The sequence below is a fragment of the Diadema antillarum genome, unplaced genomic scaffold, assembly GCF_040938485.1.
Source record: "Diadema antillarum isolate AM-2024a unplaced genomic scaffold, OU_Dant_1.0 seq00001189_RagTag, whole genome shotgun sequence".
NCBI lineage: Eukaryota > Metazoa > Echinodermata > Echinoidea > Diadematoida > Diadematidae > Diadema > Diadema antillarum.
Genome location: NW_027271987.1, coordinates 681,587 through 706,118, shown reverse-complemented (window position 1 = coordinate 706,118; position 24,532 = coordinate 681,587). Strand labels below are relative to the sequence as shown.

The 24,532-nt window shown below is 39.5% G+C and overlaps 1 protein-coding gene across 1 annotated transcript in view; it reads left to right on the top strand.

The window, feature by feature from the left end:
• The window catches only part of LOC139744581 (low-density lipoprotein receptor-related protein 6-like), a 32,482-nt gene extending 9,378 nt beyond the window's left edge, over positions 1 to 23,104 (top strand). Inside the window, exons 7-28 of the mRNA XM_071655015.1 lie at positions 564 to 698; positions 1,378 to 1,513; positions 2,924 to 3,068; positions 4,068 to 4,184; positions 4,787 to 5,053; positions 5,511 to 5,664; positions 6,173 to 6,313; positions 7,003 to 7,120; positions 7,416 to 7,563; positions 8,407 to 8,535; positions 9,569 to 9,802; positions 10,367 to 10,526; positions 11,289 to 11,416; positions 12,794 to 13,066; positions 13,849 to 13,974; positions 14,459 to 14,635; positions 15,693 to 15,875; positions 17,121 to 17,291; positions 17,893 to 18,027; positions 18,476 to 18,633; positions 19,813 to 19,972; positions 20,286 to 23,104. Coding sequence (XP_071511116.1) covers positions 564 to 698; positions 1,378 to 1,513; positions 2,924 to 3,068; positions 4,068 to 4,184; positions 4,787 to 5,053; positions 5,511 to 5,664; positions 6,173 to 6,313; positions 7,003 to 7,120; positions 7,416 to 7,563; positions 8,407 to 8,535; positions 9,569 to 9,802; positions 10,367 to 10,526; positions 11,289 to 11,416; positions 12,794 to 13,066; positions 13,849 to 13,974; positions 14,459 to 14,635; positions 15,693 to 15,875; positions 17,121 to 17,291; positions 17,893 to 18,027; positions 18,476 to 18,633; positions 19,813 to 19,972; positions 20,286 to 21,079 — 4,189 coding nt within the window. The 3' untranslated portion in view covers positions 21,080 to 23,104. The remainder of the gene's footprint in view (positions 1 to 563; positions 699 to 1,377; positions 1,514 to 2,923; positions 3,069 to 4,067; positions 4,185 to 4,786; positions 5,054 to 5,510; positions 5,665 to 6,172; positions 6,314 to 7,002; positions 7,121 to 7,415; positions 7,564 to 8,406; positions 8,536 to 9,568; positions 9,803 to 10,366; positions 10,527 to 11,288; positions 11,417 to 12,793; positions 13,067 to 13,848; positions 13,975 to 14,458; positions 14,636 to 15,692; positions 15,876 to 17,120; positions 17,292 to 17,892; positions 18,028 to 18,475; positions 18,634 to 19,812; positions 19,973 to 20,285) is intronic.
• The last annotated feature ends 1,428 nt before the right edge of the window (positions 23,105 to 24,532 follow it).

Below are 24,532 nucleotides of genomic sequence, written 5' to 3'. Positions count from 1 at the left end.
TCGAGAAGAAAGCACAACCGGATAGACATTGTGCGAAGCGCAAATGTTGTGAACAATGACAATTGAATACAATTATTCACTGCAACGAATTATTTTTGAAAAAAAAGACCACGTCACCAAATAAATCTTCTCCAGAAATTCTGTCACCACAACTAAGTTTTATGGTGAACGATCTTTTGCTCATGCTGCCCCTGCACTGTGCAAACGCTGTTCCATTAATGAAGCTACCACAGTGTTAAAGTTAAAAACTCTTCTCAAGACATTTATGTTTTAAAAAAGTATTATGGATGAGTATTAATTTTGCAAACTGCATCCTCTACGGTATATATACAGTACATTTCCTTTTTCCAATTTTTTCATTAATTTTCAACCCTCCCGCATAGAGACACTATAGTAGGAATATGCGCTATATTATGAGCACTATGTATTCTAACGTTTTATGAAACTCAAGCTAAAATCAAGTAATAAGATGGGCGTTGGTCCCCATGCTATTCATTGTTATGCATTCAGCACACTGAGTAGAGAATTTATGAAAATGACATGCCGGTCACTCTCCATTACAGCTTCCTCTTCTGGACTGATACCGGCCAAAAACCCAAGGTGGAGCGAAGTGACCTGGCGGGAGGACACCGTGTGAAGCTGATCACTTCAGAGTTGGTAGCTCCTCGAGGTATTACAGTGGATTACACAGAAAACAAGTAAGTTCATTCTTTTCAATAAAGGTAGAAATAGGTAAATATGATTTGATACTAATTAATTCACACAATAATAAGAATTAAAGTCAATTTTGGGCCTTATTATGGTGAACAAGATTATTTGTATCGAAAGTGTAGATTAAAAGCATTGAAAAACTGGTAGAAAATTTAAAGTACTCTAACAGTTAGATAGAAAACAAGATTGAGGGCTTGGGGAGACAAGAGGATCGCATGGTTATGAAACAGAATGCAACATTCGGCAGGACAGCATATTCAAACGTTTCTTCGAGACTAAGGAATAGAAGATAACAACAATCTCTATTATAGAGTGTGGACACCGACTTTTTTACAGGCTAAAACTGAGCTGCAGATTTTAAAATGGTTGCCTTAAATTTCGGCGGCTAAACAAGAAAATGAGAGATAAAGACATACGGGAAAGGATATGGTTTGCTACGTACGTACTGTAGCATTCAAAATGAAGGTCATGAAAAGCCAGAGTGATGGCAAGCCACTTTTGATCAGTGATCGAACCAGGAACCTTTTGTTTTACAGTCTGTGGTCTTTTCCACCGAACTATATGTCCTCAAAACATCCATACACATCGTTTTAATAAGAAAAGCTGGGAAAACTGTTAGAAGTCAACTAACCAGTGTTTCTTTCCCTGTCTAAATCTTCCTGGCAGATTGTACTGGGTGGACGCAGATCCCGAGGGTAACAAGGTGGAGGTGTGTGACATCATGGCAGTCTGTGGATCCACCAGACGTGAGCTCTATCGTGTTCCCGGATCTCCCGGTTTCTACGATCTGACCATCTTTTCTGTAAGCTCCTCTTGGCATCCTTCCTCTCCTCTCCTCCCCTCTCTCTTCTTCTTCTTCTTCGTCATCCTTCTATATCAAATTCCCTCCCTAATTTCTCTCTTTCTCTTCCTTTCCATGTGTATATAGGACCTACATGTATGTATTGATCAGTGTATTCATCTACTATCTATAATTCTATATATAAGTCGTCACGACTTTTCATTTTTCTATTTATCTTTCCCTTTGGTCTATGACCTCATTCCTTATCTCTTTCTCAAAAAGTTTCCATTTCATTCTTTATGTTTGTGCTAGTGGTAGAAGACGATTGAAGTGTTCATAATTATGCGCCGAGCAAGTAAACAATATTGTGCAACGGTTGTGATAGCCACTACTTGAACCTCTATTTCTTGAAAAGGAATCTTACATATAGTATTGAAAATACGCGTATTGTGTAACATTTCTCAGTGTTATTATCGTTGTTCAGTATCACCATGGACCTAATAACATGGACTATTCACGGCAGTCTTTCTTTGATGTAATGATCGTCACCGACACATGATTATGTGCATCTTAATGAGTACATTCAGGTGTCTTGACAATAACAATTGTGTAATCATGTATTGTCACTAACAAAAGAATCATTTCCCTCATTTTAGTATTGTTTCGCTGATATGCCTTTTTCAGACGAAAATGTCTTTGAATTAATACAGATGATGAGGAGCGGCAAAACCTGAGATCATGACAAACTTTGTGTAAAAAAGATGGGCAACTGCTGATTCGCACATTTTCGCACACGCATAAGGCCTTGCCTAATGGCAAGATATACCTGTTCTCTACCATTACCATCCCTTTTGCTCTGGAATAAGCTGCGAAAAAGTGAAATTTTGAGATCACAAATGACAATCATTCTGCCAAAATGTTAGCTTTCTTTTAAAGATGCCTGCTTCTCCCAAGCGAAATTGTTTGAGGCATGATTTCCTAACATACACCACAACTGCACATTCACTTTACTTGATTTTTGTGAGTTATTTTCTTCTGCGCATATAGTTTTAGATTTCTCGAATCTCCGTCTTGTTCTTCTCCCGGTTTGCTGGCGGTGACGATCATGGGATCAAAGCAGTGAAGCATGCTAAAAACATCTTTGTGGAACTTTTGAGATGTACAGATGCATGACTTAATTAACGATACGATCAATGTCCTTGTATATTAGGTCCATGGTATCACGTACAGTTTGCATCGTATCTATTTAAATCGAAACGAGACGCAAATGAATTGAAATCGCTTCTCTAACTTTTGTCTATGACCATGTGTTAATACACCATCGATTCACAGGTTAGAATCTGTCTTGAAGTTAGAATGAAGTTAGAGTTTTATAGTATCAAACACAGAGTGAAGGAGACTCAACGTAATAATTTATATGGTTTGTAACAGCGTTTCCTCTACGTGACTGGAAACGCCGACTCGACCATTCACATGGTGACCACAGACACGGGAGAGTTTGGTTTCACTCTCAACTTGCCCCTACGACCTTTTGGCATCGTGACCTATGCCCCGGATGCACAGCCCCAGACAGTGTGTAAGTAGAAAATTAATAAGTCAACCGCAACCACTTCTTATTGTGCAGCCAGAATGGTAATGCCCATTTTGCTGATTGAGCCTTTTTCAATTCGACCTCTGATCGGGTGAATACATTGTAGCCGATATCATAATGTCCAAATCTTTGTAGTCGAGAAGTATTTAACGGTGATATCCCATGATAATGAGGTTACCTCCATCGTATGTATCACAGGCAGTCATGGTATCCATAGTGAGGTGTGGCTTTGATTGGAAAGGGGTATTTATTGATGGACGAATGAATGATACATTAATATCTACAGGAGAAAGCACATGCGATAAATATCCAAGCAGGCAATCCGTGAACTGTATTTGGTAATAAATGACAATTGATCTTTTTAATATAGACAAAGTCCATTACTTTTCTTTTCTTTTTCCCCTCTTTTTTCCTTCCTAATTTGATTCCATGTCGGTTGACATTGGTTCCTTTGATTTTATCTTATATCTGTTTGTAGTTTCATTAATTCATTATTCGTTTTCTGATAAAATCTCTGAGGGTCCCACATTGTACAAACAATGCTTTTTAGCGGGACCCTTTATTTACATTCCCATCCTCATCTAATTTGTACTATGCATAATATGTATATATTTTTACAAATGCAATTATATTTTCTTCATTTTGTTACTCACTTTCTCATGTATTTTGTTAATCTATAGGTTTTTGCAATTATTACAAATATGTTCTGCGTATACATTGTATATAAATTTGAATGTGAAATTGAATTTGAATGTGAATTAGTCAGCCTAAGCAGCAAAAAGCGACGAGTGCTCAAGCCTAGAGTCGTATTCGCTATTTTGTTTTTATTTTACGTTGAAGCACTGTCCTTGATCTAAAGTCTTCGAGCTCGTTGAAAAAAAGAAACAAACTTAAGCAGCTAGAGTATTAGTAAAATGTCTTGCAGTCCACCAGACAAGAGGTTAGGTTGTGTCTCTCCACTCCCCACGTCCTGTATTCCTTCAGCTCCGTGCAGCAGCAACCCGTGCAGTTATCTGTGCGTAGACGGCGGGCCAGGCGGCTATACGTGTTTGTGTGGCAGTGGGCAGCTTCTGAACTCCGATCGTACAACGTGCGTGAGCGGTGAGAATTACTTGGATGTTAGCCAGGGATGAATGATGCTTCTTTAGTTTTCTAATGATTCTTAATCAGCAAGAATACGGCGTGAGAACTACCGCAATCAAGTCATGATAGTGCGAAATGTTTCTGAATGCATTCACCTTATGTCAATAAAGGTCCTAATTATTTTATGTCTTTATAAAAATCATGCAAAAGTAGGCCTACAACTGGATGGACTATATAGGCCAACAGAAATCACATACACATTATCCATATGCTTTTTTACGGTATGAAATTTTGCAATGATAAGATGTTCTTTTTATAAGTTTTGAGACATCCTTTTTCTATCTGCTTCTGAACAAATATTTTGTTGAAATAGAACATCAACACGTATGAATGTATAGAACAGACAGTAAATACATTGGATTTTAATCATGTGAAGGTGTTGAAATGCTTACTATCTCTCTTTAAAGAAGGACTTTCTCTCTTTCTTTTTTTAAAGCTATCAAAATGCATCAACTTTCAATCCAAAATGTTACTGTATAGTCCGGATTTAGGTTGCAAGATTTTGACATCTTACTGGCTGTCACATATCTCTTGGTGGCGCTCTTCTTTACTCCCCGCAGAAGGAGCCATTAGTCCGCCCAAGCTGTTCGTCGTCTCGCGAACGCAGCTGTCATCCCTTCCGGCAAACTTCCCAGACATGTCTCTCACGGCGGGCTTCCGCGTCTCCCCCTTCCTGCTTCAGCGCTCGCACGCCGTAGCTCTGGCCGTCGACCTAGAAGACGGGCTGTTGCTCTACAGCGACGTAGGGCGGCAGGTCATAGGTAGGGCTACCCTCCGGAATGGTTCGCGAATCGACTACGTCACTGGAGCTACGTCGTCAGTGGAAGGTAAGGCATCATGTTATACGGACAGCAGAGTCTGACTAGATAGATTGTCGGCGAACGATCCCCGCCCATGCTCGACAATGCTAGGGGAAATCGTTTGATCACCTTGCATTTTGAAAATAAAAGTTACATTGTAATTACATGAATAAAACCACTATGAAAAACAAGAAGCCAAAATGAAACAACACAAAACAAGATAAATGCCTTTAATACAATAATAAATTGATGCAAAAGACGGATTACATAGATTGACTGACATCGGAATCTGAAAACTGATAAAAATGAATGCTTAATTTTTATGTACACCAGAAGTTGCTGGACCTCATCCAACTAATTCAAAACCATTTTCTTCGTTGTATAGTAAGCAACTATATGCTGCCCCCCCCCCCCCCCCCCCCCGATTCCTATGCAAAATATCTTCGGTGTCATGCAACAGAGAAAAATCTGGAATGTTTTGCAGGCATGGCAGTCGACTGGCTGACTAAGACTCTCTACTGGACAGACAACCCACGAGGCACCATCGAAGTCTCAAGATACGACGGCTCGTTTAGGACAATCCTCCTGAAAGACAACGTACTGAGACCAAGGAACATTGTCATCGACGCCAAAGAAAAGTAATTATTGTGATGATGACGATAGTGATGATGATGACAATACTGCTACTACTTCTACTTCTTCCACTACTAACAATGATAATGATAATCATAATCATAGCGATAATGATGATAATAACATTTAATGATGCTATATACATCTACACAAAGGCCTACTACTGATAATGATAATGTTGATAATACATATTCAGTAAGGCCATCAGGAAAAACGACAGTAATACTGAGTAAAAGAACGCCTCAGTCAAGAGGAACACATCTCGTTCAAGATATATACAGCCTTTATGTTCAAGCCGCATGCAGCACTCGGCTAAGTTTAGTGGCATTGTCTCTTCTTTTAGACTTCAGAACATCATCCACTAAACTACAGTACCCCTCCCCCCGCCCCATAACTTTCGAATTCATTTCAAAACTTATCATTATGATACTGGTATTTAAGTAACACTACCGACCGTATTTACTCTGGACGAGTGAAATATTCATCATTTTTTGCTGCACCGCTTTACTGCAGATTCATGTTTTGGATCGAAATTGGGCCTCCCAGCCAAATAGAGAGAGCTTCTCTGGATGGTACGTCCAGGAGAATTATTGTGACGGCGGATCCTGACCTACAACAGCCTGGTGGTCTGGTGATCGATTACAAGGAGAAACGGTGAGCGTTGTGCCATTAAAGATGTTGAATGATACTCAACATGTAGCAGTCTCTAACTAACAACTGATGAGCATGTAGGTATGCCTTTGACCATTTCATTTTAATTCTTGCATGCCCCCCCCCCCCCCCCACCGACGCACTGACGTCACATACTTATCATGATCCTACTTTTATTGACGAAGCCATTGACTCTTATAGAAGCTGTCCCAAGATTATCGGACACATTGGATGAGACGCATTGGTATATATGATTATCAACGTTGTCCGTTATGGATACATTCGTTTTCCCTTGTGGTGCTGTTGTAATTTTAAATGCGTCAGCATAGAAAGAAAAACCACTTTAAAAATCTTGATGAAGATCTGTTCTTATCCCCTTCTTTAACACAATCTTCAGAGTGTTAAAAGTTACAACAAACCATACGTTGATGATTCGATTCGTCGCATCTTGTGTCACGTGACATATCCAGGAAAATATTTTTCTCTCTGATATATAATGTCATACTCACACAAACACTCATACACACATGCATACAACTTTTAAAATGCGTGTTGAAAAATGATCCTGAACCTGCAAGTAGTCATCAATACTTGCATTTCGTTTCCAAATACACAGTGCAAAATAGCAGAACAATTCTGTGACATTTTGAGAGCGCAGTCTTGAGAAGGATAAATGCTTGTCTTCCTTGCAGATTATACTGTGGGGACATTCCTACCGGGGTCATTTACTCCATGGATTATGATGGTGAAAACAGACGTTCCATCCTGACAAAAGTTGGCGCGTTCTTCTTTGACATGGCAATATTCAAGGTGAATACACATTTGATCTTCACTCATTTTCTTAATTCCTCATAAAAGTAAAGCCTATATCTCGTACTTTTTTCTATATACGTATGATTGTCAACTGCAATGGCTCCAAAGTTTGTTACATATCTCCCGCAGGATATTTGATTAGTTATCATAAAGGTGATGTGTCCATGAATCACCAATGGAAATGAACAACTACTTCATTGCCATAAAGGTGTGTTACTAAGCAAACATTGCACTGCCATGCAAGTTCCAGTAGTCCTTAGAAACTGCTTCAATGGTTTGACAATTTTGGTAGGACTACATCATGTGGACTGACTTGCGGCATAATGGGATCTACGTAGGAAACAAGAAGACTGGGGAACCGGTCCAGGCCTATCTTGGAGGAGAGGAACAGTTTTACGGGATCAAGATGTACGCAGATACAAGGCAGACTGTGGTTCATAGTGAGTCTTATTGACGCTCTCATCCATTAGCCCAATCATCTAAGGGGGAAATTCTCGAACAAACCCTTCCATATTTGTTTGCATGTTACCGATTGTTCAATTTCAATTCAGCTCCAGTTTCTAAACGTACAAGAACATATCTGATACACAGGGTAGGTTCATATCTACCACAGACGTTAGAAAGTACCTCTTTTTCTGACTGTCCGAGTGAAGAACCTCATCAAAATTTTGGACTACCAAACCGTAGAATTAGGCATAGGATTAGGCAAGCCAAGTGGCAGTACAACATTTTGCGACCAATGGACCTGCATGTCAGTCGGTAACATTGGCACTGTCGTCTAATTGTTAGGCATTATGCTATAATTCCTTCTCCGGAATGAAAACTGTGAATTTGCTCTGTCTTTATTCTCTCTCTCTCTCTCTCTCTCTCTCTCATTCTCTCTCTCTTTGCATTGAAACTCTAGTTTAAAACGTATATATTGTGAGTTCTAACTCGAAGACATAGTTGTTGCGTATTCGCTGCGACGTGGCTGCAATATACTCTAGTCATCCCATTTCACAGTCGTTTGGTGTGTTTCCCAGTATTAGACATGAAAGTTGAAGATACCATATCCTAATGGTGATTACATATCCAGGTAGCCCATTCTTGTGCTCTCCTAGTGTTCCGTATCATCATCATTACCCTATAGCACCGCCATATTCCCATGAAACTGGATCAAGATGGGCGTAGTAGTTGAAACACATTGTGCAAGTTTGAAGGAACCGGGCAGTTGCCAGGTGTGTCCGGCCAATCTTAAAAACCTTTCTGGTTTTCATATTTTGTTCTCCGCTTATTTATAATAGATCCATGCAGACTTAACAACGGCGAATGTCAGCAACTATGCCTCGGCTCTCAAGCCAACTCAAGAGGCTACGTGTGCCACTGCATCATGGGATATCGTCTGGCTAATGATGGCAAATCCTGTGTGTCAGGTTGGTGCATCGATTCCTTACTCCTATTCATCATTGTTGTCTTGGATCAGTTACCATAGTATCAGGGAGCTATCGCAAGGCGACGTAGGAAGCAACCAACCTTGATTGTACCTCGTTCTTCTGACCGTTGTGCTTTACTAACGCCTTCGCAGCAGCTCAGTGAGTTGCCTGTCTCCCCAGATGCAAATTTCGCACTTCTCCAACTGCGTCGGAGCTTCTAGTATGACGCTATTTTGGCCTACAATACTGTTGTAGATTCAAGGGAACGCAGCACGACAAGCTGACAAAATTCGCACGCGACACTAACAATCTAATTAACGTCTGCGTCACCACAGCGATAGCTTCCTAATTTCACATGTGTAGCAAATGACGTCACCAGCAGTACCAGGACATTATCCAACGACATTCTCATGGTCAAGACATATCAAATATGAGTTTTGTGAAGTTTTTACCGATGTTTTTTCTCTTTCGCTCTTTGTTTATCATGAAAATCCCATCTTCGACAAGAAAACTGCTTTATTAGAAAGATCTAGTATTCTAGTATACAACATGCATCATAACTTCAGCCATGGTTTCTGACAGGATACTTGAAAAGCACTTGTTATATTGATGGGGCACGTCAAGAAAAAGTTTACCCCCAAAAAAATGTCTACACCTATTTTTTGTGTGTATTAAGTGTTTACACTGACACTTTTGTGACTTCTAACTCAGAGACACAGTCGTGACAGTTGTATTATCTAGGGTGTATTAACTTTGTGTTCAACGTTCTCTTTATTATCAGTGGTTGCCTTCTATGGATGTTCTAACCTGTACAGATGTCATTTAAGCAGGTTATCAATGGATGACGTTAGTAAAAAAAAAAGAAAAAAAAAAGAAACCCTCTTAAGAGAATTTAAGGTTCCCACTAAAAATTGGTCAATAAAATAATAAGTTTACGTCCAAAGACCAACTGCTTAGTTTTAATGATGAGAAAGTCATTCACTGACTTTATTATAACATACTGTGCGTGCTCTCTCCCTTTAATTTGGACTAGATATGATTGCAGACAACTTCCTGCTAGTAAGTGATACGTATCACCAATCCATCTACCAAGTGGGGCTCGAATCCGCCTACCAACCACAGGCGCTCCCAATCACCATCCCAAATCCAGTAGGCGTTAGCTACGATCCTGTCGAGGAGAAGGTATACTGGTCGGACGTTAAGTTTCGTCGGATTGGACGGGCTTCTCTCGATGGTAGCCAACAGGAGCTGTTCGACAATACTGGCTGTAAGGTTGACTCGCCTTGTCATAGGTCACTTTCAAAATCATAATCGTGAGACAAAATGTAACATGTCTCTGCTGTCTGCAACTTTTTCTTATTAGAACAATAAGCTATAGTCACCTGCACTAGCGTTTAAATGAAACGGTATACTAGTATTCTCCTTTCGACGTGTGGTATGGCAATTCAGACAAGCTAATAGGTCACTGTTTTATTTCTTGATTTCTGGACTGGAGTGACAATTTTATGTTTCTATGAAATCAAGATAGCAGAGATATTGTGAATTCATACGTCCATGTAGCCCTTATGGCATAGAGGCCTGCAAAGGCCCGTGTTAATGTCCCTCACTGTGTTGGATGTAAACAGTTGTTAGCGTAGTCGATCGTTCAGATATAAATCGATTCCTGGTTCATCACTGTTTCTTTCAAAAGTTCTAACATTGATGAACCGTCACATGGCATTTTAGCCTTATGAGAAGTTGGTTCAAGTTCTACTTTTTTTCCTAGAACGTAACAATACACCTTACAGTACGTTTGTAATGTCTTCACTAGCACCAATGGGTATCGTTACAGACGCAGACAGTCTTGCTGTAGACTCCGTGTCCAGGCTTCTTTACTGGGCAGACGTAGATCAAAGTGCAATTATTGTAGCGTCTCTGGATGGTTCCAACAGGAAAACGCTGGTCACAGGATTAAAAAAGCCAAGGAGCATCGCCCTTCATCCCGTCGATGGGTAAGTTCTACAATGTATTTCTATTATGTTTGAAGACCTCATATAGGGCACACCCCTAGAGTTAATATTTCTATTATGGTTCGCGCAAGAGCAGATAGAGGCAACTAGAAACCTTGCCAGTGTGACACGAACTTTTCTGCTACTAACCGTACGAGTTCCTCGCAGCGCCTTGAATGTAATTCGTGCAGACAATATGTTTACTTTATGAGGCATTTACTTTTGAAGAATCGATGACTGTGAATACATCACGATGTCTGTGCTTAATTCGACAACTGATGCAACAGAAACTTCAGAGCCTGACTCACATAACTGCCGAAGAGCACATATAAACGGGTTTGCCAAATAGAAATCTTTAACAGCAGGAGTTGTCGGGAGAAAGCGAGAGATTATCAAGCAGAGGGGTGACGATTGAGATATGAGTTTTCTTCAATTTATCTCCCCCTGTACAAATGAAATTTATGAGATCACAATTGCAGAGGGAGACAAGTTGAAGAAAACTCATACCTAATTATAGGGGCTGTCAGGTTATTCCTGATCGTTAAGAAGCTGAGTTTTTCCTACCTGTCTCTCCAAGGAGCGAGCTATGATGACTGGGTAGTCCACTCAACAGAGTTAAGTCAATGCATCTCCAAGTATGACGCAATCCTGTCACGTTCAGTTTTGAGCCAGTTATTAAGAAAAATAAGGTCCAACTTCCTAGCCATTTATAAAACTTTGCGTCTGGAATTACTGCTTACCCGTAAGTCTGTTGTATTCACACAGAATCATGTTTTGGGCAGACTGGCAGCTGTCCCCGAGGATCGAGCGAGCGCACATGGACGGAAACATGCGGCGTATCATCGTCACTGGGAACCTGAAATGGCCAAACGGGCTCACCATCGATTACAAAGGTACATGGGCGTGTGTGTGTGTGTGTGTGTGTGTGTGTGTGTGTGTGCATATATGTGTGTGTATCTGTGCTGGAGTGAGGTATACCTGGAGTATGCCTATTTAGAGGGGGAAGTGTTGTTGAGGTTATACGGGTGAGCGATGAAGGGGTAATGTTTATAGGTATGAATTATGTACAGACATTGATCATGAAGATTTGTAAAATGTTTGTATATTGTATTGTGTGTACATAGGTATGTAGGCCTTTTGTTGACACCTGATGCATAGGTATGCAGACCTTGTGTTTGACCCCTTAACAATATTGATTTCATTATCTCGTAATCACTGCTGTGACGAGTATACGGACGCAGTCAATGGGTATATTTTGTAATGTGTATTGTACATACATTTTGGTTTTGCTGACCCATTAGGCATTAACAACAATTGATCTTATAATTATCGCGGGGATGATTATATTTGTGAAGCAGTTACAGTGTATTGTATACTAGTAGTAGAACAATCGGAAATTGACACAATGACAGTCCTAAGAATTATTTTGTAATATTTTGATATACGTTTGAAATGTCACGCTGCAAGCAACACAACTAAATATTGAATTGTAATCAATGATGGATGATGAAATCGAAATAAAATATTGTTTGAAACAAAAAAAAATGTACGTTTATAATCGATCCATGGACTTACGAGTGTGATTTCACGCAAGACAGTTGTGATGTAGCGACAGATAGATTCAAAACGGATAGCATATACTAGTAGCGCATAAATATGATTTAAATCAAGCATCTTTGATTGTTTTAATCAAGATTTGAATAAATGTTAAAAGCTTTGTGATCTCCTTAGTGTAGGAGGTATCACGTCTATTTTAGTGTGTTGAAGGTGGGTTGATACTTGTTCATCCTGTTGGAAATTCTCATAAGTGGTACTCAGTGTAGTCTATTGCATGAATATTGCGCCATTTCTAATGATTTTATAACTCTTCTTTGTCATCGTATATTGTTGGTATGTGTGGTAAAAAGGTGATATGTACGACTCATATATATAGGGTATATATATATATATATATATATATATATATATATATCGGCTAGCATCAATCCTCACAAAGGAAGTAATCTGCTATCATTATTTGCTGAATAGCAGAAAAAAAAATCATTTCAAATTGCTCAAAGCAATTTTCTCCCCTCGTGAAGGATAAATATTACAACATTGAATTCATGGACAACCTGTCGTTGGTTGCTGCATCCATTAGACGTTGACATTAGCGGCTTCATGCGATGGAATGCAACCGTAACAAGCACCACCACCCCCCCCCCCCCCAAAAAAAAAAAAACTCTTAATTTTCGATCATTTCTATTTGTGTGTTTGCTTTGGCTCAACAGACGATCTGCTTTATTGGTGTGACGGTGGCACTGGCAGGATAGAATCCACCGACTTTTTGGGAGCGGCTCGTCGGGTGATCATCGCGTTAGGGAGTCAATTCCACCCATTTGGCATTGGCATTGTCAACCAGCACGTCTTCTGGACCGATTGGAGGACTAGGAAGCTTTCCAAAGCAGACAAGCGAACAGGCCGGGGAAACATGACGGTTGGACCTAATGATTACACGAGGCCAAACGCGCTCTTCGCTGTTACAACAACCTCATTGCCATCTGGTAGATATTTCCTACTTTGTAGTCATTGAGATGTTAAAGTATTCATAAGATGTCAAAAACCCATGTTCTTGATTACGATAACTTCACCTCGTTAAAGTAAGATTTAAATGAAACCCATTTTGAACATAATGTATTCATTTATTCAAGCATATGACACAATGTGCCTAGATGATATCATTTGCTATTTCAAACTATTGCTATATAGTCACCTGCGGCCATCCATGAGGGGTCGGCATCATTCGCCCTTTTTGTCGTATTGGTGGGTGGGGGTACGGGGGGAGGGTGTTTCATAAAGCTGTTTGTAAGTTTCGAACGACTTGCGAGCGACTGGTGATCAGTTCTTATGCTGAATTATGGAAATTCTGATGTGTATAGCACATCAGAACTGATCACCAGTCGCTCCTAAGTTGTTCGTAACTTTACGAAAAGCTTTATGAAACAGGGCCCAGATTAGCACCTTGCTCTTTGCGATGATTGAATGAAGTGGGATATTTTACGTGCGCGAGTTGTGGCTAACTCAAACACGAGGGACAGATTATTTTTTCTTCTCTACTAGATGGGGCGGAATGCTTACACACCACATTGCTCAGCGAGACTAGGTAATCGAACGCAGTACCTTTAGATCGGAAGGCAGACTCGCTGCGACTGAGCCATATCACCGTCCTATGATATGTCATATAGTTCTCTTGAAGATCAGAGCAACATTGAGTATTACAGTCACTTACGGGAGGCACAAGAAACAATACTCATCTGTGTCGATTATTCTCTTGTTTCAACAAAAGGAACGAATGTATGCACGGAAAATAACGGGCAGTGCTCTAGTCTGTGCCTACCTACTCCAACGGGGAGGACCTGCGCATGTGCAGACGATATTGAACTTGCTTCTGACAGCGTGACCTGTATCTCCGGTAAATGCCTGTCCACAGAAATTGAGTCTTTAGGTCGACATAGCTTTTTTTTTTCCCACTGATATTCTTAAGCCTCAGTACGAAAGTTTCAACATGAACATGTGTGTGTATGTATGTATGTATGTATGTATGTATATATATGTATCACTATGCGTGTGTTAATGTATGTATGTATGTATGTATGTATGTATGTATCAGTATGTATGTGTAAATGTATGTTAGTGTGTGTATGTATGTGTGTATAAAATTATAATAACACTTATTTGCCGAACCTCTCATACTCCAAAGTCATTCTTAAGAGCAAACATACCTATCAACAGACAATGCTATCAGAAATAGGTCAAGACATTATGAAAGAATAAAAGAAAGTAAGATTATCTTGCAGTGCATAGCCCTTTCAACGGTGTTTACTTTTTATTTCTAGTTTTTATTTTTCGAACGGTTCTCTGTTGTTTTCATAACACTCTAAATATGTTTGATGCAGATGTGAATGTCGAATGTCCCTTTTCGTGGCACTATGGGGGCGTAGCTCAGTCATGTGATCGGCAACCCGGAAGTAACTGCTCAGTGCTGTGCTATTCCGGTCATGTTCCTGCCGTGAATTCCGTATCCTGCTTACACTCCGGAGTCTGGGATGTGGATCCAAACTCTATTTGCATAGGTAAAAGAAAAGACAAAATAAACAAACAATTGGCAACTTGTGTAACTTAGAAAATGAAAATTTGGGCTCCTCTTAACACATATTGCAATACTAATGATAATTCTTGAAATAATTCAAATCATGATCATGCTGGAATAAGCCAGTTCGGGGTCCCCGTTTGAGCATGAGCAGAAAAAGGTCATTTGTACCGAGAGACAGGTTGGTTTTTAATTTCACTGAGATAAGCATCTGTAAAGCTATGATTATTCATGGAATCCCTATAAATGGTGCCTGCCAGTACATCCACTTGACAGCAAGCCTGGTATTTGGCAATGTTAACAGAAAAAAGTTTGTTAATATATTCAAAACAGCACAATGAAATAGATGCTTCCCAAAGTGTTGATTGACGAACCATTCTAGTCACTTCATCTACACAAGTTCATTCTTTGTTAGAATACGAGTTCCATAAATTGCTATTTTTGGCAAGCTGCTGCATTATGTCGCTTTAAATTGAGTGCAGTGCCTAACCAACTGAGAGAAAGGAAAGGTCATGTGCATATAGGTATACCTATATGCACATGAGCTATCTCCGAACTGGCTTATTGGCGATTGTGATCGTGATGCTAATAACTATAACTGTCTTAACTGTGATCATTAGGTTTAATGATCAACATCGTTCTACCGCCAGAGCTCTTTTTTATTTTGCTATCACCAGTAGGTAATAAGTGACCAACAAAGATATTCTTTTGTTTGTGCAATTAAATGAAAGTGTCAGAACGAAACAAATTTATTTACGAGACAACCATTTACTCTGAACAAAAAAGAACTCGCGATAATGGAGTATGCTCTTGACAGATACATTTGGAGGATGTTTCGTTACAACTGCTTTTCATGAAATTTTGCTCTTCATCAAAGATATTTTTTTTTGGGGAAAAAAATCTTAATAAATATTTTTGGAAAGGAAAAGACCCCGACTTCGATGGCCGAGTGCGAGTGTTGGCAAATATGAAGCGCTCATTAAGTCTTTTTTTAATGATCTATCCTGAACTCCTGTTTGTGTCCCTTTCCAACCAAATAGAGTTGGAGTGCGCTCCTCTGGAGGTACCAGCGCACGCTGTTTCCACCCCGTGCTACCCTCCCTTCATCGCGGGCAAGCTATGTCGTCATGACTGTCAGCCTGGATACATTAGAAGCAGCGGCATGAGGAGGCGTGTCTGTGGACACGAGGGCCAGTGGATGGGAACGCCCCTTGTTTGTGTCGGTAAGGGCCTGTTATGCTTAATACATCTCACTTAATGCCTTTTTCGTTTAAAAATAGAATAAAAAAGCTCCCATGTTTGCTCACGTTACAGATAGATACAAGTATGAATATATTAAGAATAATATCGCATAAACATGATGAAAAGAATCAAGGGGAAAGAGCCAAAAAGAATGAAGATTAAACTTATATATAGGGCCTAATCCCTAGCCATTCACAAATGGACAGAAGGTTTTGCTGTTTGCAAATCGACACAAGAAAATGAAAATAATAGATATAAACAATCACATACTGCCCTTCCCCGTATATGAATAACATTCTATGATTTTGTCTGAAGGATAACTAACTTATTAACTTATAACTAAATTACGTTAAAAGAAATTTATGGAATTGGAGTCTTTTTACCATCAGCTAATGAGTTCCACACTACAGGGCTTTGATAAACAAGAGACTTCATTGATAGAGTTGTTCTTGTATTTATATCAAGGAGGAATTTTGTAGCAATTCTATAGTTCTAAATAAATGAACAAATGTTTAATGTGAATAAAAGTTTATTGTGAAGAATGTTAATAGGTGTGTGATACCTCATTCATCCGACCAACATCAACATCCACATTGTATGCAAACATTATTTTCTTTTCCAATTGTTCTATAAGAAATGCAAACTATTGCCAATGATTGCATCATTACAAGTGTTCTGTAGTATGCATGGATCTTTATTGGATATGGCAATGCTGGTGTTATCTGCGTATCTCAAAATGTTCCAAATACTGCACAAAAAAATTATATTTTTTATGTAAATGAGAAATAACAGAGCCTCAAAGAGTGTATCTTTTGGCTACCTCATACATCTCCGAGGCTTACCTTCAGAATTGGAACTGTTGATGATTACGAACTGACTTTCATTTTGCAAATAACTTTTTGATAAGTATAAAACAACACCTGTAATTCCATGTAGTTGAAATTTGTTGATCAGAATATCGTAATCCAGTGTATCAAACGCTGTATGCTCTGGTAGAATAGATAAGTAATAAATAAAGAAACGTCAGTAGCCTTGATTATATTTCTAACAAAATTCATCAAAACATGAGTTGTGTGAAATGTCCCATCCTGAATGCATATTGATAGCAGCTTTAAAAGTTGTACTTCTTGATAAAGCTTTATCATTTGAACCAAAAGCGTATGTTTAGGCTTGTAAGTGTTACTCTCAACGAGTTCAAACACAATGATTTTGCTTTGGGTTTGCAGAGTTTGTTGAACCTACCAACGAACCAGCGAGCTGTAATTCTGAATTAGAGTTTGTCGATGTACCGAAAGATCTCTCGCCTGTCCAAAATGACTTGGTCCAACAGTACTGCAGCGTCAATCAGCAACAGGTTGATATCACGTGGTATAAGGATGGAACTCGCCTCACATCAGGTTAGTATGATAGAAAAGACTTTCGTGAATTTGAATAGAAAAGACTTGTTGCTCACTAGATTAAGGCATGCCAGGATCATTGAGGATTTTGGAAAACTACCTTCCTGTGTGTACACTCTGTGCGATGTTGTCAGGCAGGTGAGAATGAGCTAGAACTACGTCTTCGGTCTAACGCAATTTTATCTCAGATCATAAACCTCCGTATTCCATAAATGCGAGCAGTTGCAGATTTAATTTTTGTAAATCATGTATTACTTAACCTTTTGTGTGCTTCGCCTGTCGATGGACATGGAAAACTCCATAGCGTTGTGAACACTGTCAATGCCAAGTCCCTCACAAACCATCCTAGTCGGTAGCTCTACGCTCCCTCGCTTGCCCGTTTCCTCTAAAGACTGAACATGATCTTGCTACGAGGCGACGCGTCGTAAAGTCATAATAATTATTTGTTTCATAATCATGATCATGAGCGTTACCTTGCAGGACTGAACATGTCCTTGCTAAAAGACATCGTAAAGCCATACATGCCGGTATTTGCTTCATAAATCATGTTTAATGAGCGTTATCTTGTTTCTTTTCCTTTTGTTTTGATGCATATGAGCAGGCTCGTTGGAGGGTGTTTTCATCTTACCTACCGACGACCTGCTGATTCCTGGCTTTCAGTCAAGTCACCAGGGTCGCTACGCCTGCGTGGCATCCTTCGCCGGCACCGAGTGCCTGAGAGTGGAAGTGGACATGTGTAAGTGAAAAATATGTACTTTCTGTTTGGAAGCAATTGATTTCTTTCATTCCATTTTGCTTGTTTTCTTTCGCGTAAGGTTCCATCTCATTACATCGTTTACTTTTGCTTCGGTAACAATCGTTTAACCAGCTTAACACTGGTAGAATGCCACTTTAACACTATTACCCTGCTTTATTTTTATCCATTGTAAGTCTTTACACCAAAAAGAGATCCTCTCTGTACTAGATTCAATGATAACATGTATGGGATAAGATTATAGAATGATAATACTAAAGATATTTTCCCAGGTTCTTTACGAATTTCCATTTTTTTGAAAATCAAAATTCAAAGAATATCTGTATACCTGTACAGAAGAGATGGAAAGGGGAAGGGGGGGGGGCTCTGAATAGTCATCGCATCATCTGAGAATGAATCATTAACTACCAAACTGTCTTCTTCCCTGCAGTCTTCGACCCATATCGACACTTTGAGGTCTTCCCTACCAATGCCTCTCTGGAGGCTGACGGACACCATCTGTTCGAGTGCCAGGCCAAGTCGGCTTTGGACACGGTCACCTGGCGTAAGGACGACTCCCTGCTGGTCGAGACTGACCAAGTCATCGTGGTTTGTTCAATATTCAAGTTGTTTGTTTCATTTGCAACATGATATAATACAATGAAACGTTTGAATGCACATGATGACACGAAATCAGTACAACAATGTGATGTTAAAAAACAAGGAAATTGTGAACTGAGATACAAATACTATGTTGTAAGTTTTATGGGAAATTCCGAAACAAACGTGACAAAGTTGTTGGAAATGGAGGGGACTGCTAAAAAGCAAGGCTTGTAGTTTGCATTCCCCTCATGAAAATATTTTATCATAAAACTAACAAAACTGGGCAAATTTCCTGTGGAAAAAATAAACAAGAAAAAGGTGACAGAATAGTATACATTCAAACGCAGATGCACAGTAACACGAGGCAGCTCTCTTGTAACAGAAAAAGAAAGTAGGTAAGTGTGGAAGGAATGACAAGAGAGACTAAAGTGGACAGAAAAAGGAAGAAAAGGGAGGTACAAGACGCATGGGATCGTCAAGATAGAGGAAGTTGTAAGAATGAGATAGGATTAAAAACAATAGATAAAAGACTTCAAAATTAGGGCTTTTCCTGCTTTTGTATATGCATTGAAATTTTTCTTCCTTTTATTCTTTTGGTACTATGGCACGATGTATCTGAGTGATATTCCCCTACTAACTGCCTACCATAGTGTTGAGGACTTTTGCACATTAGCAGTAGTAAAGCACTAGAGGATGGACGTCATTCAGCTATCTTCCAGTGTATGCCTCGCGAAATACTGATAGGTGACGAGAAGCTAGTTATAGCTATTACGATCGTGTTACGTAAGTAATAGTTAAAGATAGTAAGTCGAGTAGAATCAGTATCCACTCCTTTTGCATTATCCATTTATGGATATAGACATGATGCATTCAAACTTAATGTTGCATAAAATTATAACTTGTTTTGATAGTTCTGTGGTAGCCGTATTTAAAGAAAACCCTGGCAGTACCAACAAATAGTAATTATCCTAGTGATGAAATAACGTCTTTTACCTTACCTCTAGTTAAATTCACTATCTAACCAGTGTCAGGTTGAATTTCATCGATAGCATATTCATGGTCAATGATTTATAAAATTAATATGAAATTAACCATCGTTTTTGTGGTTTACAGTATTCCAATCAGTACAATTGAAAATGACGTCACGTTGCCCTTCTCTCTACGCCACTGCAATTCTCATGTCAGATTGCTGGGGGCGCTCTGCTCCTGCGGAACTTGGTAGAAGACGACTCAGGGAAGTATACGTGTCGGGTGTCTGATCAGCAAGGCAACGTCAAAGGCACCGCCGACGCTTGGTTGACTGTAACCAGACACGTGGATATACCTTCGATCAACATCACTGAAGGTAAGGATTGTCATTTTGTTGTCAAGCTTTGAGTCAATGCCGTCACCGATCTAGTGAATCTAAAAGATAATGGTGGTAAAGTGACTATTGCTCGTTCGTAGAATCACAGCCAGGTGTTTAATCAGGGTATTAAAGTACCACGCGTGGTGCTCCCCCCCCCCCTTCTCTCTCTCCTGATTTCTCCCGGCATAAGACGTAAGCAATGTGTACGTGTGTCTCTGTGTAGGTATGAGTGTGTTTAACCATGATCCTCATCGGCCTGTTTCGTCTTGTTCATTAATTTCTTCTGGTTGTTATCTTCTCTTCTCTCAAGTGTGTGGGACGGTAGTGCGTCCTGATGTGGTAGAAGTGACCACGCCCAGTGCTGCTAACGAAGGTGGCCGCATCGTCGGAGGTTCGCAGGCCGAACGGGGATCGGCGCCCTACATGGGTCGAATCTGGCGTAAGGACCGGCGAACGTTCATCTGCGGCGCTACTCTCCTCAACCAGAGATGGGCCCTCACCGCCGCCCACTGCATCACGCTTTACAACCTGCAGTCTTCCGACATCCTCCTCTACTTCGGCGATCACGACTCCCTGAACACGGAGGACTCTCAAGTCATGGTGGAAGTTGCCTCTATCATACAGCACGAGGACTTCAACGACAACACATTCGACAAGGACATCGCCCTGATCGGGCTCAAGCAGCCTTTCGCCGCCTTCACCGATTACATTCGTCCCATTTGTCTCCCACCCCGATGGCTATCCAAGCTCCTGCTCAGACGAGATAACATAGGCAGGGTAACGGGTTGGGGTCAAATTGCTGAAGGGGGTCCCTACCCACGATATCTGACTGAAGTCTACTTGCCCGTGGTCAAGACGAAAAAGTGCAAGACCACTACGAATTACGACGTCACAGCCAATATGTTTTGTGCGGGGTACGCTCGGGTGGAAAAAGACGCCTGCCAGGGGGACAGTGGGGGTCCATTTGCCATGCTGCATGAGGGCAGGTGGTATCAGATCGGGATCGTGAGTTGGGGGGAGGGATGTGCGCAAGAGAGTAAATATGGATACTACTCCAGGATTTCGCGCTTCTTGCCCTGGATTGAGAGACACATATCTAATTAGCGCGATGGAGTGATATTATGATGCCACAGTCATCACTTGTCATAACTTTGCCATTATCGCATGGCACATGATCCAGTTTTGCGAAACAAATTGGGGGAAATGTTAATAATGATGATCCAATACATAGACATCAGGCGTTCTGTCAGACTGTCAAACTTGCAAACCAGGTTATTATATTCACCTTTCTCATGAGATCTTGTCCTGAGTTGTCTTATTTTTATTTGTATACTTACGTAACTATGAATTAACACGAGGCTTGACTCAACTGCCTGTCTATGCAATATACGTATATGTATTTTAATGGAATCAGTGTTGTCAAGCAAGTCAATGGGAAGCGTTGGGAGGTTTCGCTGATACTCTTTGAATGTAGTGCCCCTTACCATTGCCCAGGATTTTGACAGATTTAACTCCCAGTAGTAAGAAATGGAGGATCACAGAGCTATCATGAAACGCCATTCAAAATGTTGGCGTCATGATACAGTAACATAGGCCAAGGAAATGTTTGAATTGCATGCACTTTAACCCTGAAAACATCATGATTATAAGACTATGAGCATATAAGGGTGGGATTTCACGGAGCGCGCGAACGATTTGCGAAGGACGCGAATGGCAAAATCTGGCATTCGTATTTTAGTCTGCAAAAGATCGCCAAACGAACGTGAGGGTTCGGAAGCGTCGTCAATTGTTCGCGAATGTCGGTTTTACTTCGGCGAGAATTTCAAAAAAGTTTGAAATTGTTCTCGAAAGCGTCTTTCAAACCTCGTCATATGCGCAACACTTTCGCAAGACACGCGCGATGTTCGCAAAATGTTCGTGAAACCCCAAACAGACTCCGAAACTTTGGAGAATGTCTCGCGTATGTTACGCGAAATCTGCAAAGTTTTTCCGATCATTTTACGACGTAATCGCAAACTGTTCGCGTACCTTTTGAGACATTCTCGCGAACGTTTAGCGCACGTTTGGGGGATGTATGACCTGTACGTTTTCTACAAATAAAAATCGTAGCATACATCTAAACATCAAACAATTATTAACAACTATAGTAACAAAAGAAATTAAAGACATCAAAGAGAAATAAATGTTTGATATACAAAAAAAATCGCAGAATACACTTAAAATTAATTCAAAGTAAGAAGTAAAATTTCATTTGAACTATAGAGATTATGTGTTGGAGGAACTGGAAAAAAAAAAGATCAAATACTTTACTATATGTCCTAGGGAAAAAATGTAGGCAAGCACACAACAGAGAAATGAGAGAAAAAGAAAGGAGAAATAGAGGAAAGAAAAAAATTCAACTCAAGACAGCTTCCACCTCTCCTTGGGTACATTTTCTCCAATGGTTATTGAAAATTTTTCGTTGTTTGCATTTCCGTCGCGTGTTTTTCGTGTACGTAACATACTGTACTTTAGCAATGATACACACGACATTCGCACATACGTCGTGGAAACTTCGCACAAATTGCGCAAGAATAGTCTTCGGCTTCATTGTCGGAAAACATTCGAAGAAAAACTTTTCCGAATGTTGGATTTTGTCATTCGCGTCCTTCGCAAATCGTTCGCGTGCTCCGTGAAATCCCACCCTAGCAATGTGCTAATATTTTATTTCATTCTCAACGTAAAGTTGATCTTCGATTCTAACATCCATCGTCTTTCCTTAACATGACTGAATGGCACAATGCCAGTGAACGAAAATTGAAAGACATGTAAATAGATCCGTTATCGTATGTTACATAGGTTATCTTATTTCATTTATCATCATTTTAGCAGATGCCTACTTATACTGTGGACAAAGTGACTGTAATACAAACGAGGAAAAGACATGGTAGAACACTGAAGTTTTGGGTTGTATGTGTACATCACATATTTCGAGGATCTTAACTGGTCACAAGCGACTGAATGAATGGTAATCAATAATCAGAAAAATTGTAATATATTGTCCCGCTCCTCACGAAACGCACTGCATAATCGACGATGTATAAATGCTGATTTATTTTTGTTACATGAACATTGGCAATATCATTTTTAAACGATGATATTTTTAAGATTTTATAAAGTATCAGCAACCTTTTGTGTATTTCTACATTTGTGTATAATTAACCTTGCTTGTTTTAACAGACTATTGTATATCATTGTCTAAGAGATGTGTGTGCGGTGTATGTGTAGGTACATTTGTATGAATGTGAATGTGTTTATGAGCATGTATGTATATATGTTGAGAATTCACGTATTGGCACCAATATAACGAAGAATCAAGAAATAAACTGGTGTGGTAATGCATTTTTTTACCAATAGAGAATGAGTTTATTCGACTCAAATTTTCGGTCGCCTCCACCGAAAATTTGAGTACAATAAACTCATTCTTTATTGACAAAAAAAAATGCATTACCAGTTTATTTCTTGATTCTTCGTTATATATATATATATAATGTGTGTGTATGTATGCATGCATACTTGTATAACATGTTTGTGTACTTTTATGAGCACATTTTATCGTAGAGCCTGTTTTGTTGACATATGTATACAAGTGTTATATATATATATATATATATATATATATATATATGCATTGAAACAAGAATTTCTTTGCTCAAAGTTTTCGCTATATATATATATATATATATATATATATATATATACACACACAATACACAAACAAAAAAAAAGAAATGTTTCTTTCTCTCTCTGACGAACACGCAAACGCCGCACTCCCTTTCTTATCACACTGCCTACCTATCAATTATCCCTATCCTCTCTCTCTCCCTCTCTCTCCATATTCTAAGGTCTCATGTCCCCTTTTGCATGATATTCACAGCAAATAGTGTATGTAAAATGACGATTGTCGTAAACGTGTGAGTCATACGAGGAAACCTAGGACGACGAGTTTGTGCTTCACTAAGGACAGGCGATATTACTGTAGAAAGAAGGGCTGCTTACAGTGACTAATAATCATGGTGAATATCACATTTCATGAGTCTGGGCGAGATACACTTTTCATGTGTTTGTTTGCGGAATTGAAATAAAGCAGTTTCGTAACGCTTGTTGCAATCAGCATGTCCTTTGCGGAGACATAGGCATAAAACTTGAACCAGCCCATACATTTTTTTTTGTTGTTTCACGCTGAGACAATAATGATCATGGCTTGAGTCTCAAGGAAATAAAAATACAAGGACCACTTTTTGCCTAGTTGTAGTGTATAAGACCTGTGGCTACATTTACAGCTTCATTGCAAAGCCCCGAAGGGTGGTTCTCAATCCCACAGCACGCCTCAGAAAAAAGGACCTTTAAATGGCGTGTTACGTCACTTCAAATTTGCACCCCTTATAATGATGATGATAATAATGATAATAATAATAATTATTATTATTATCATTATTATCATTATTATTATTATCATTATTATTATCATTATTACTATTATAATAGTAACAATAATAATAATGATAACAACAACAA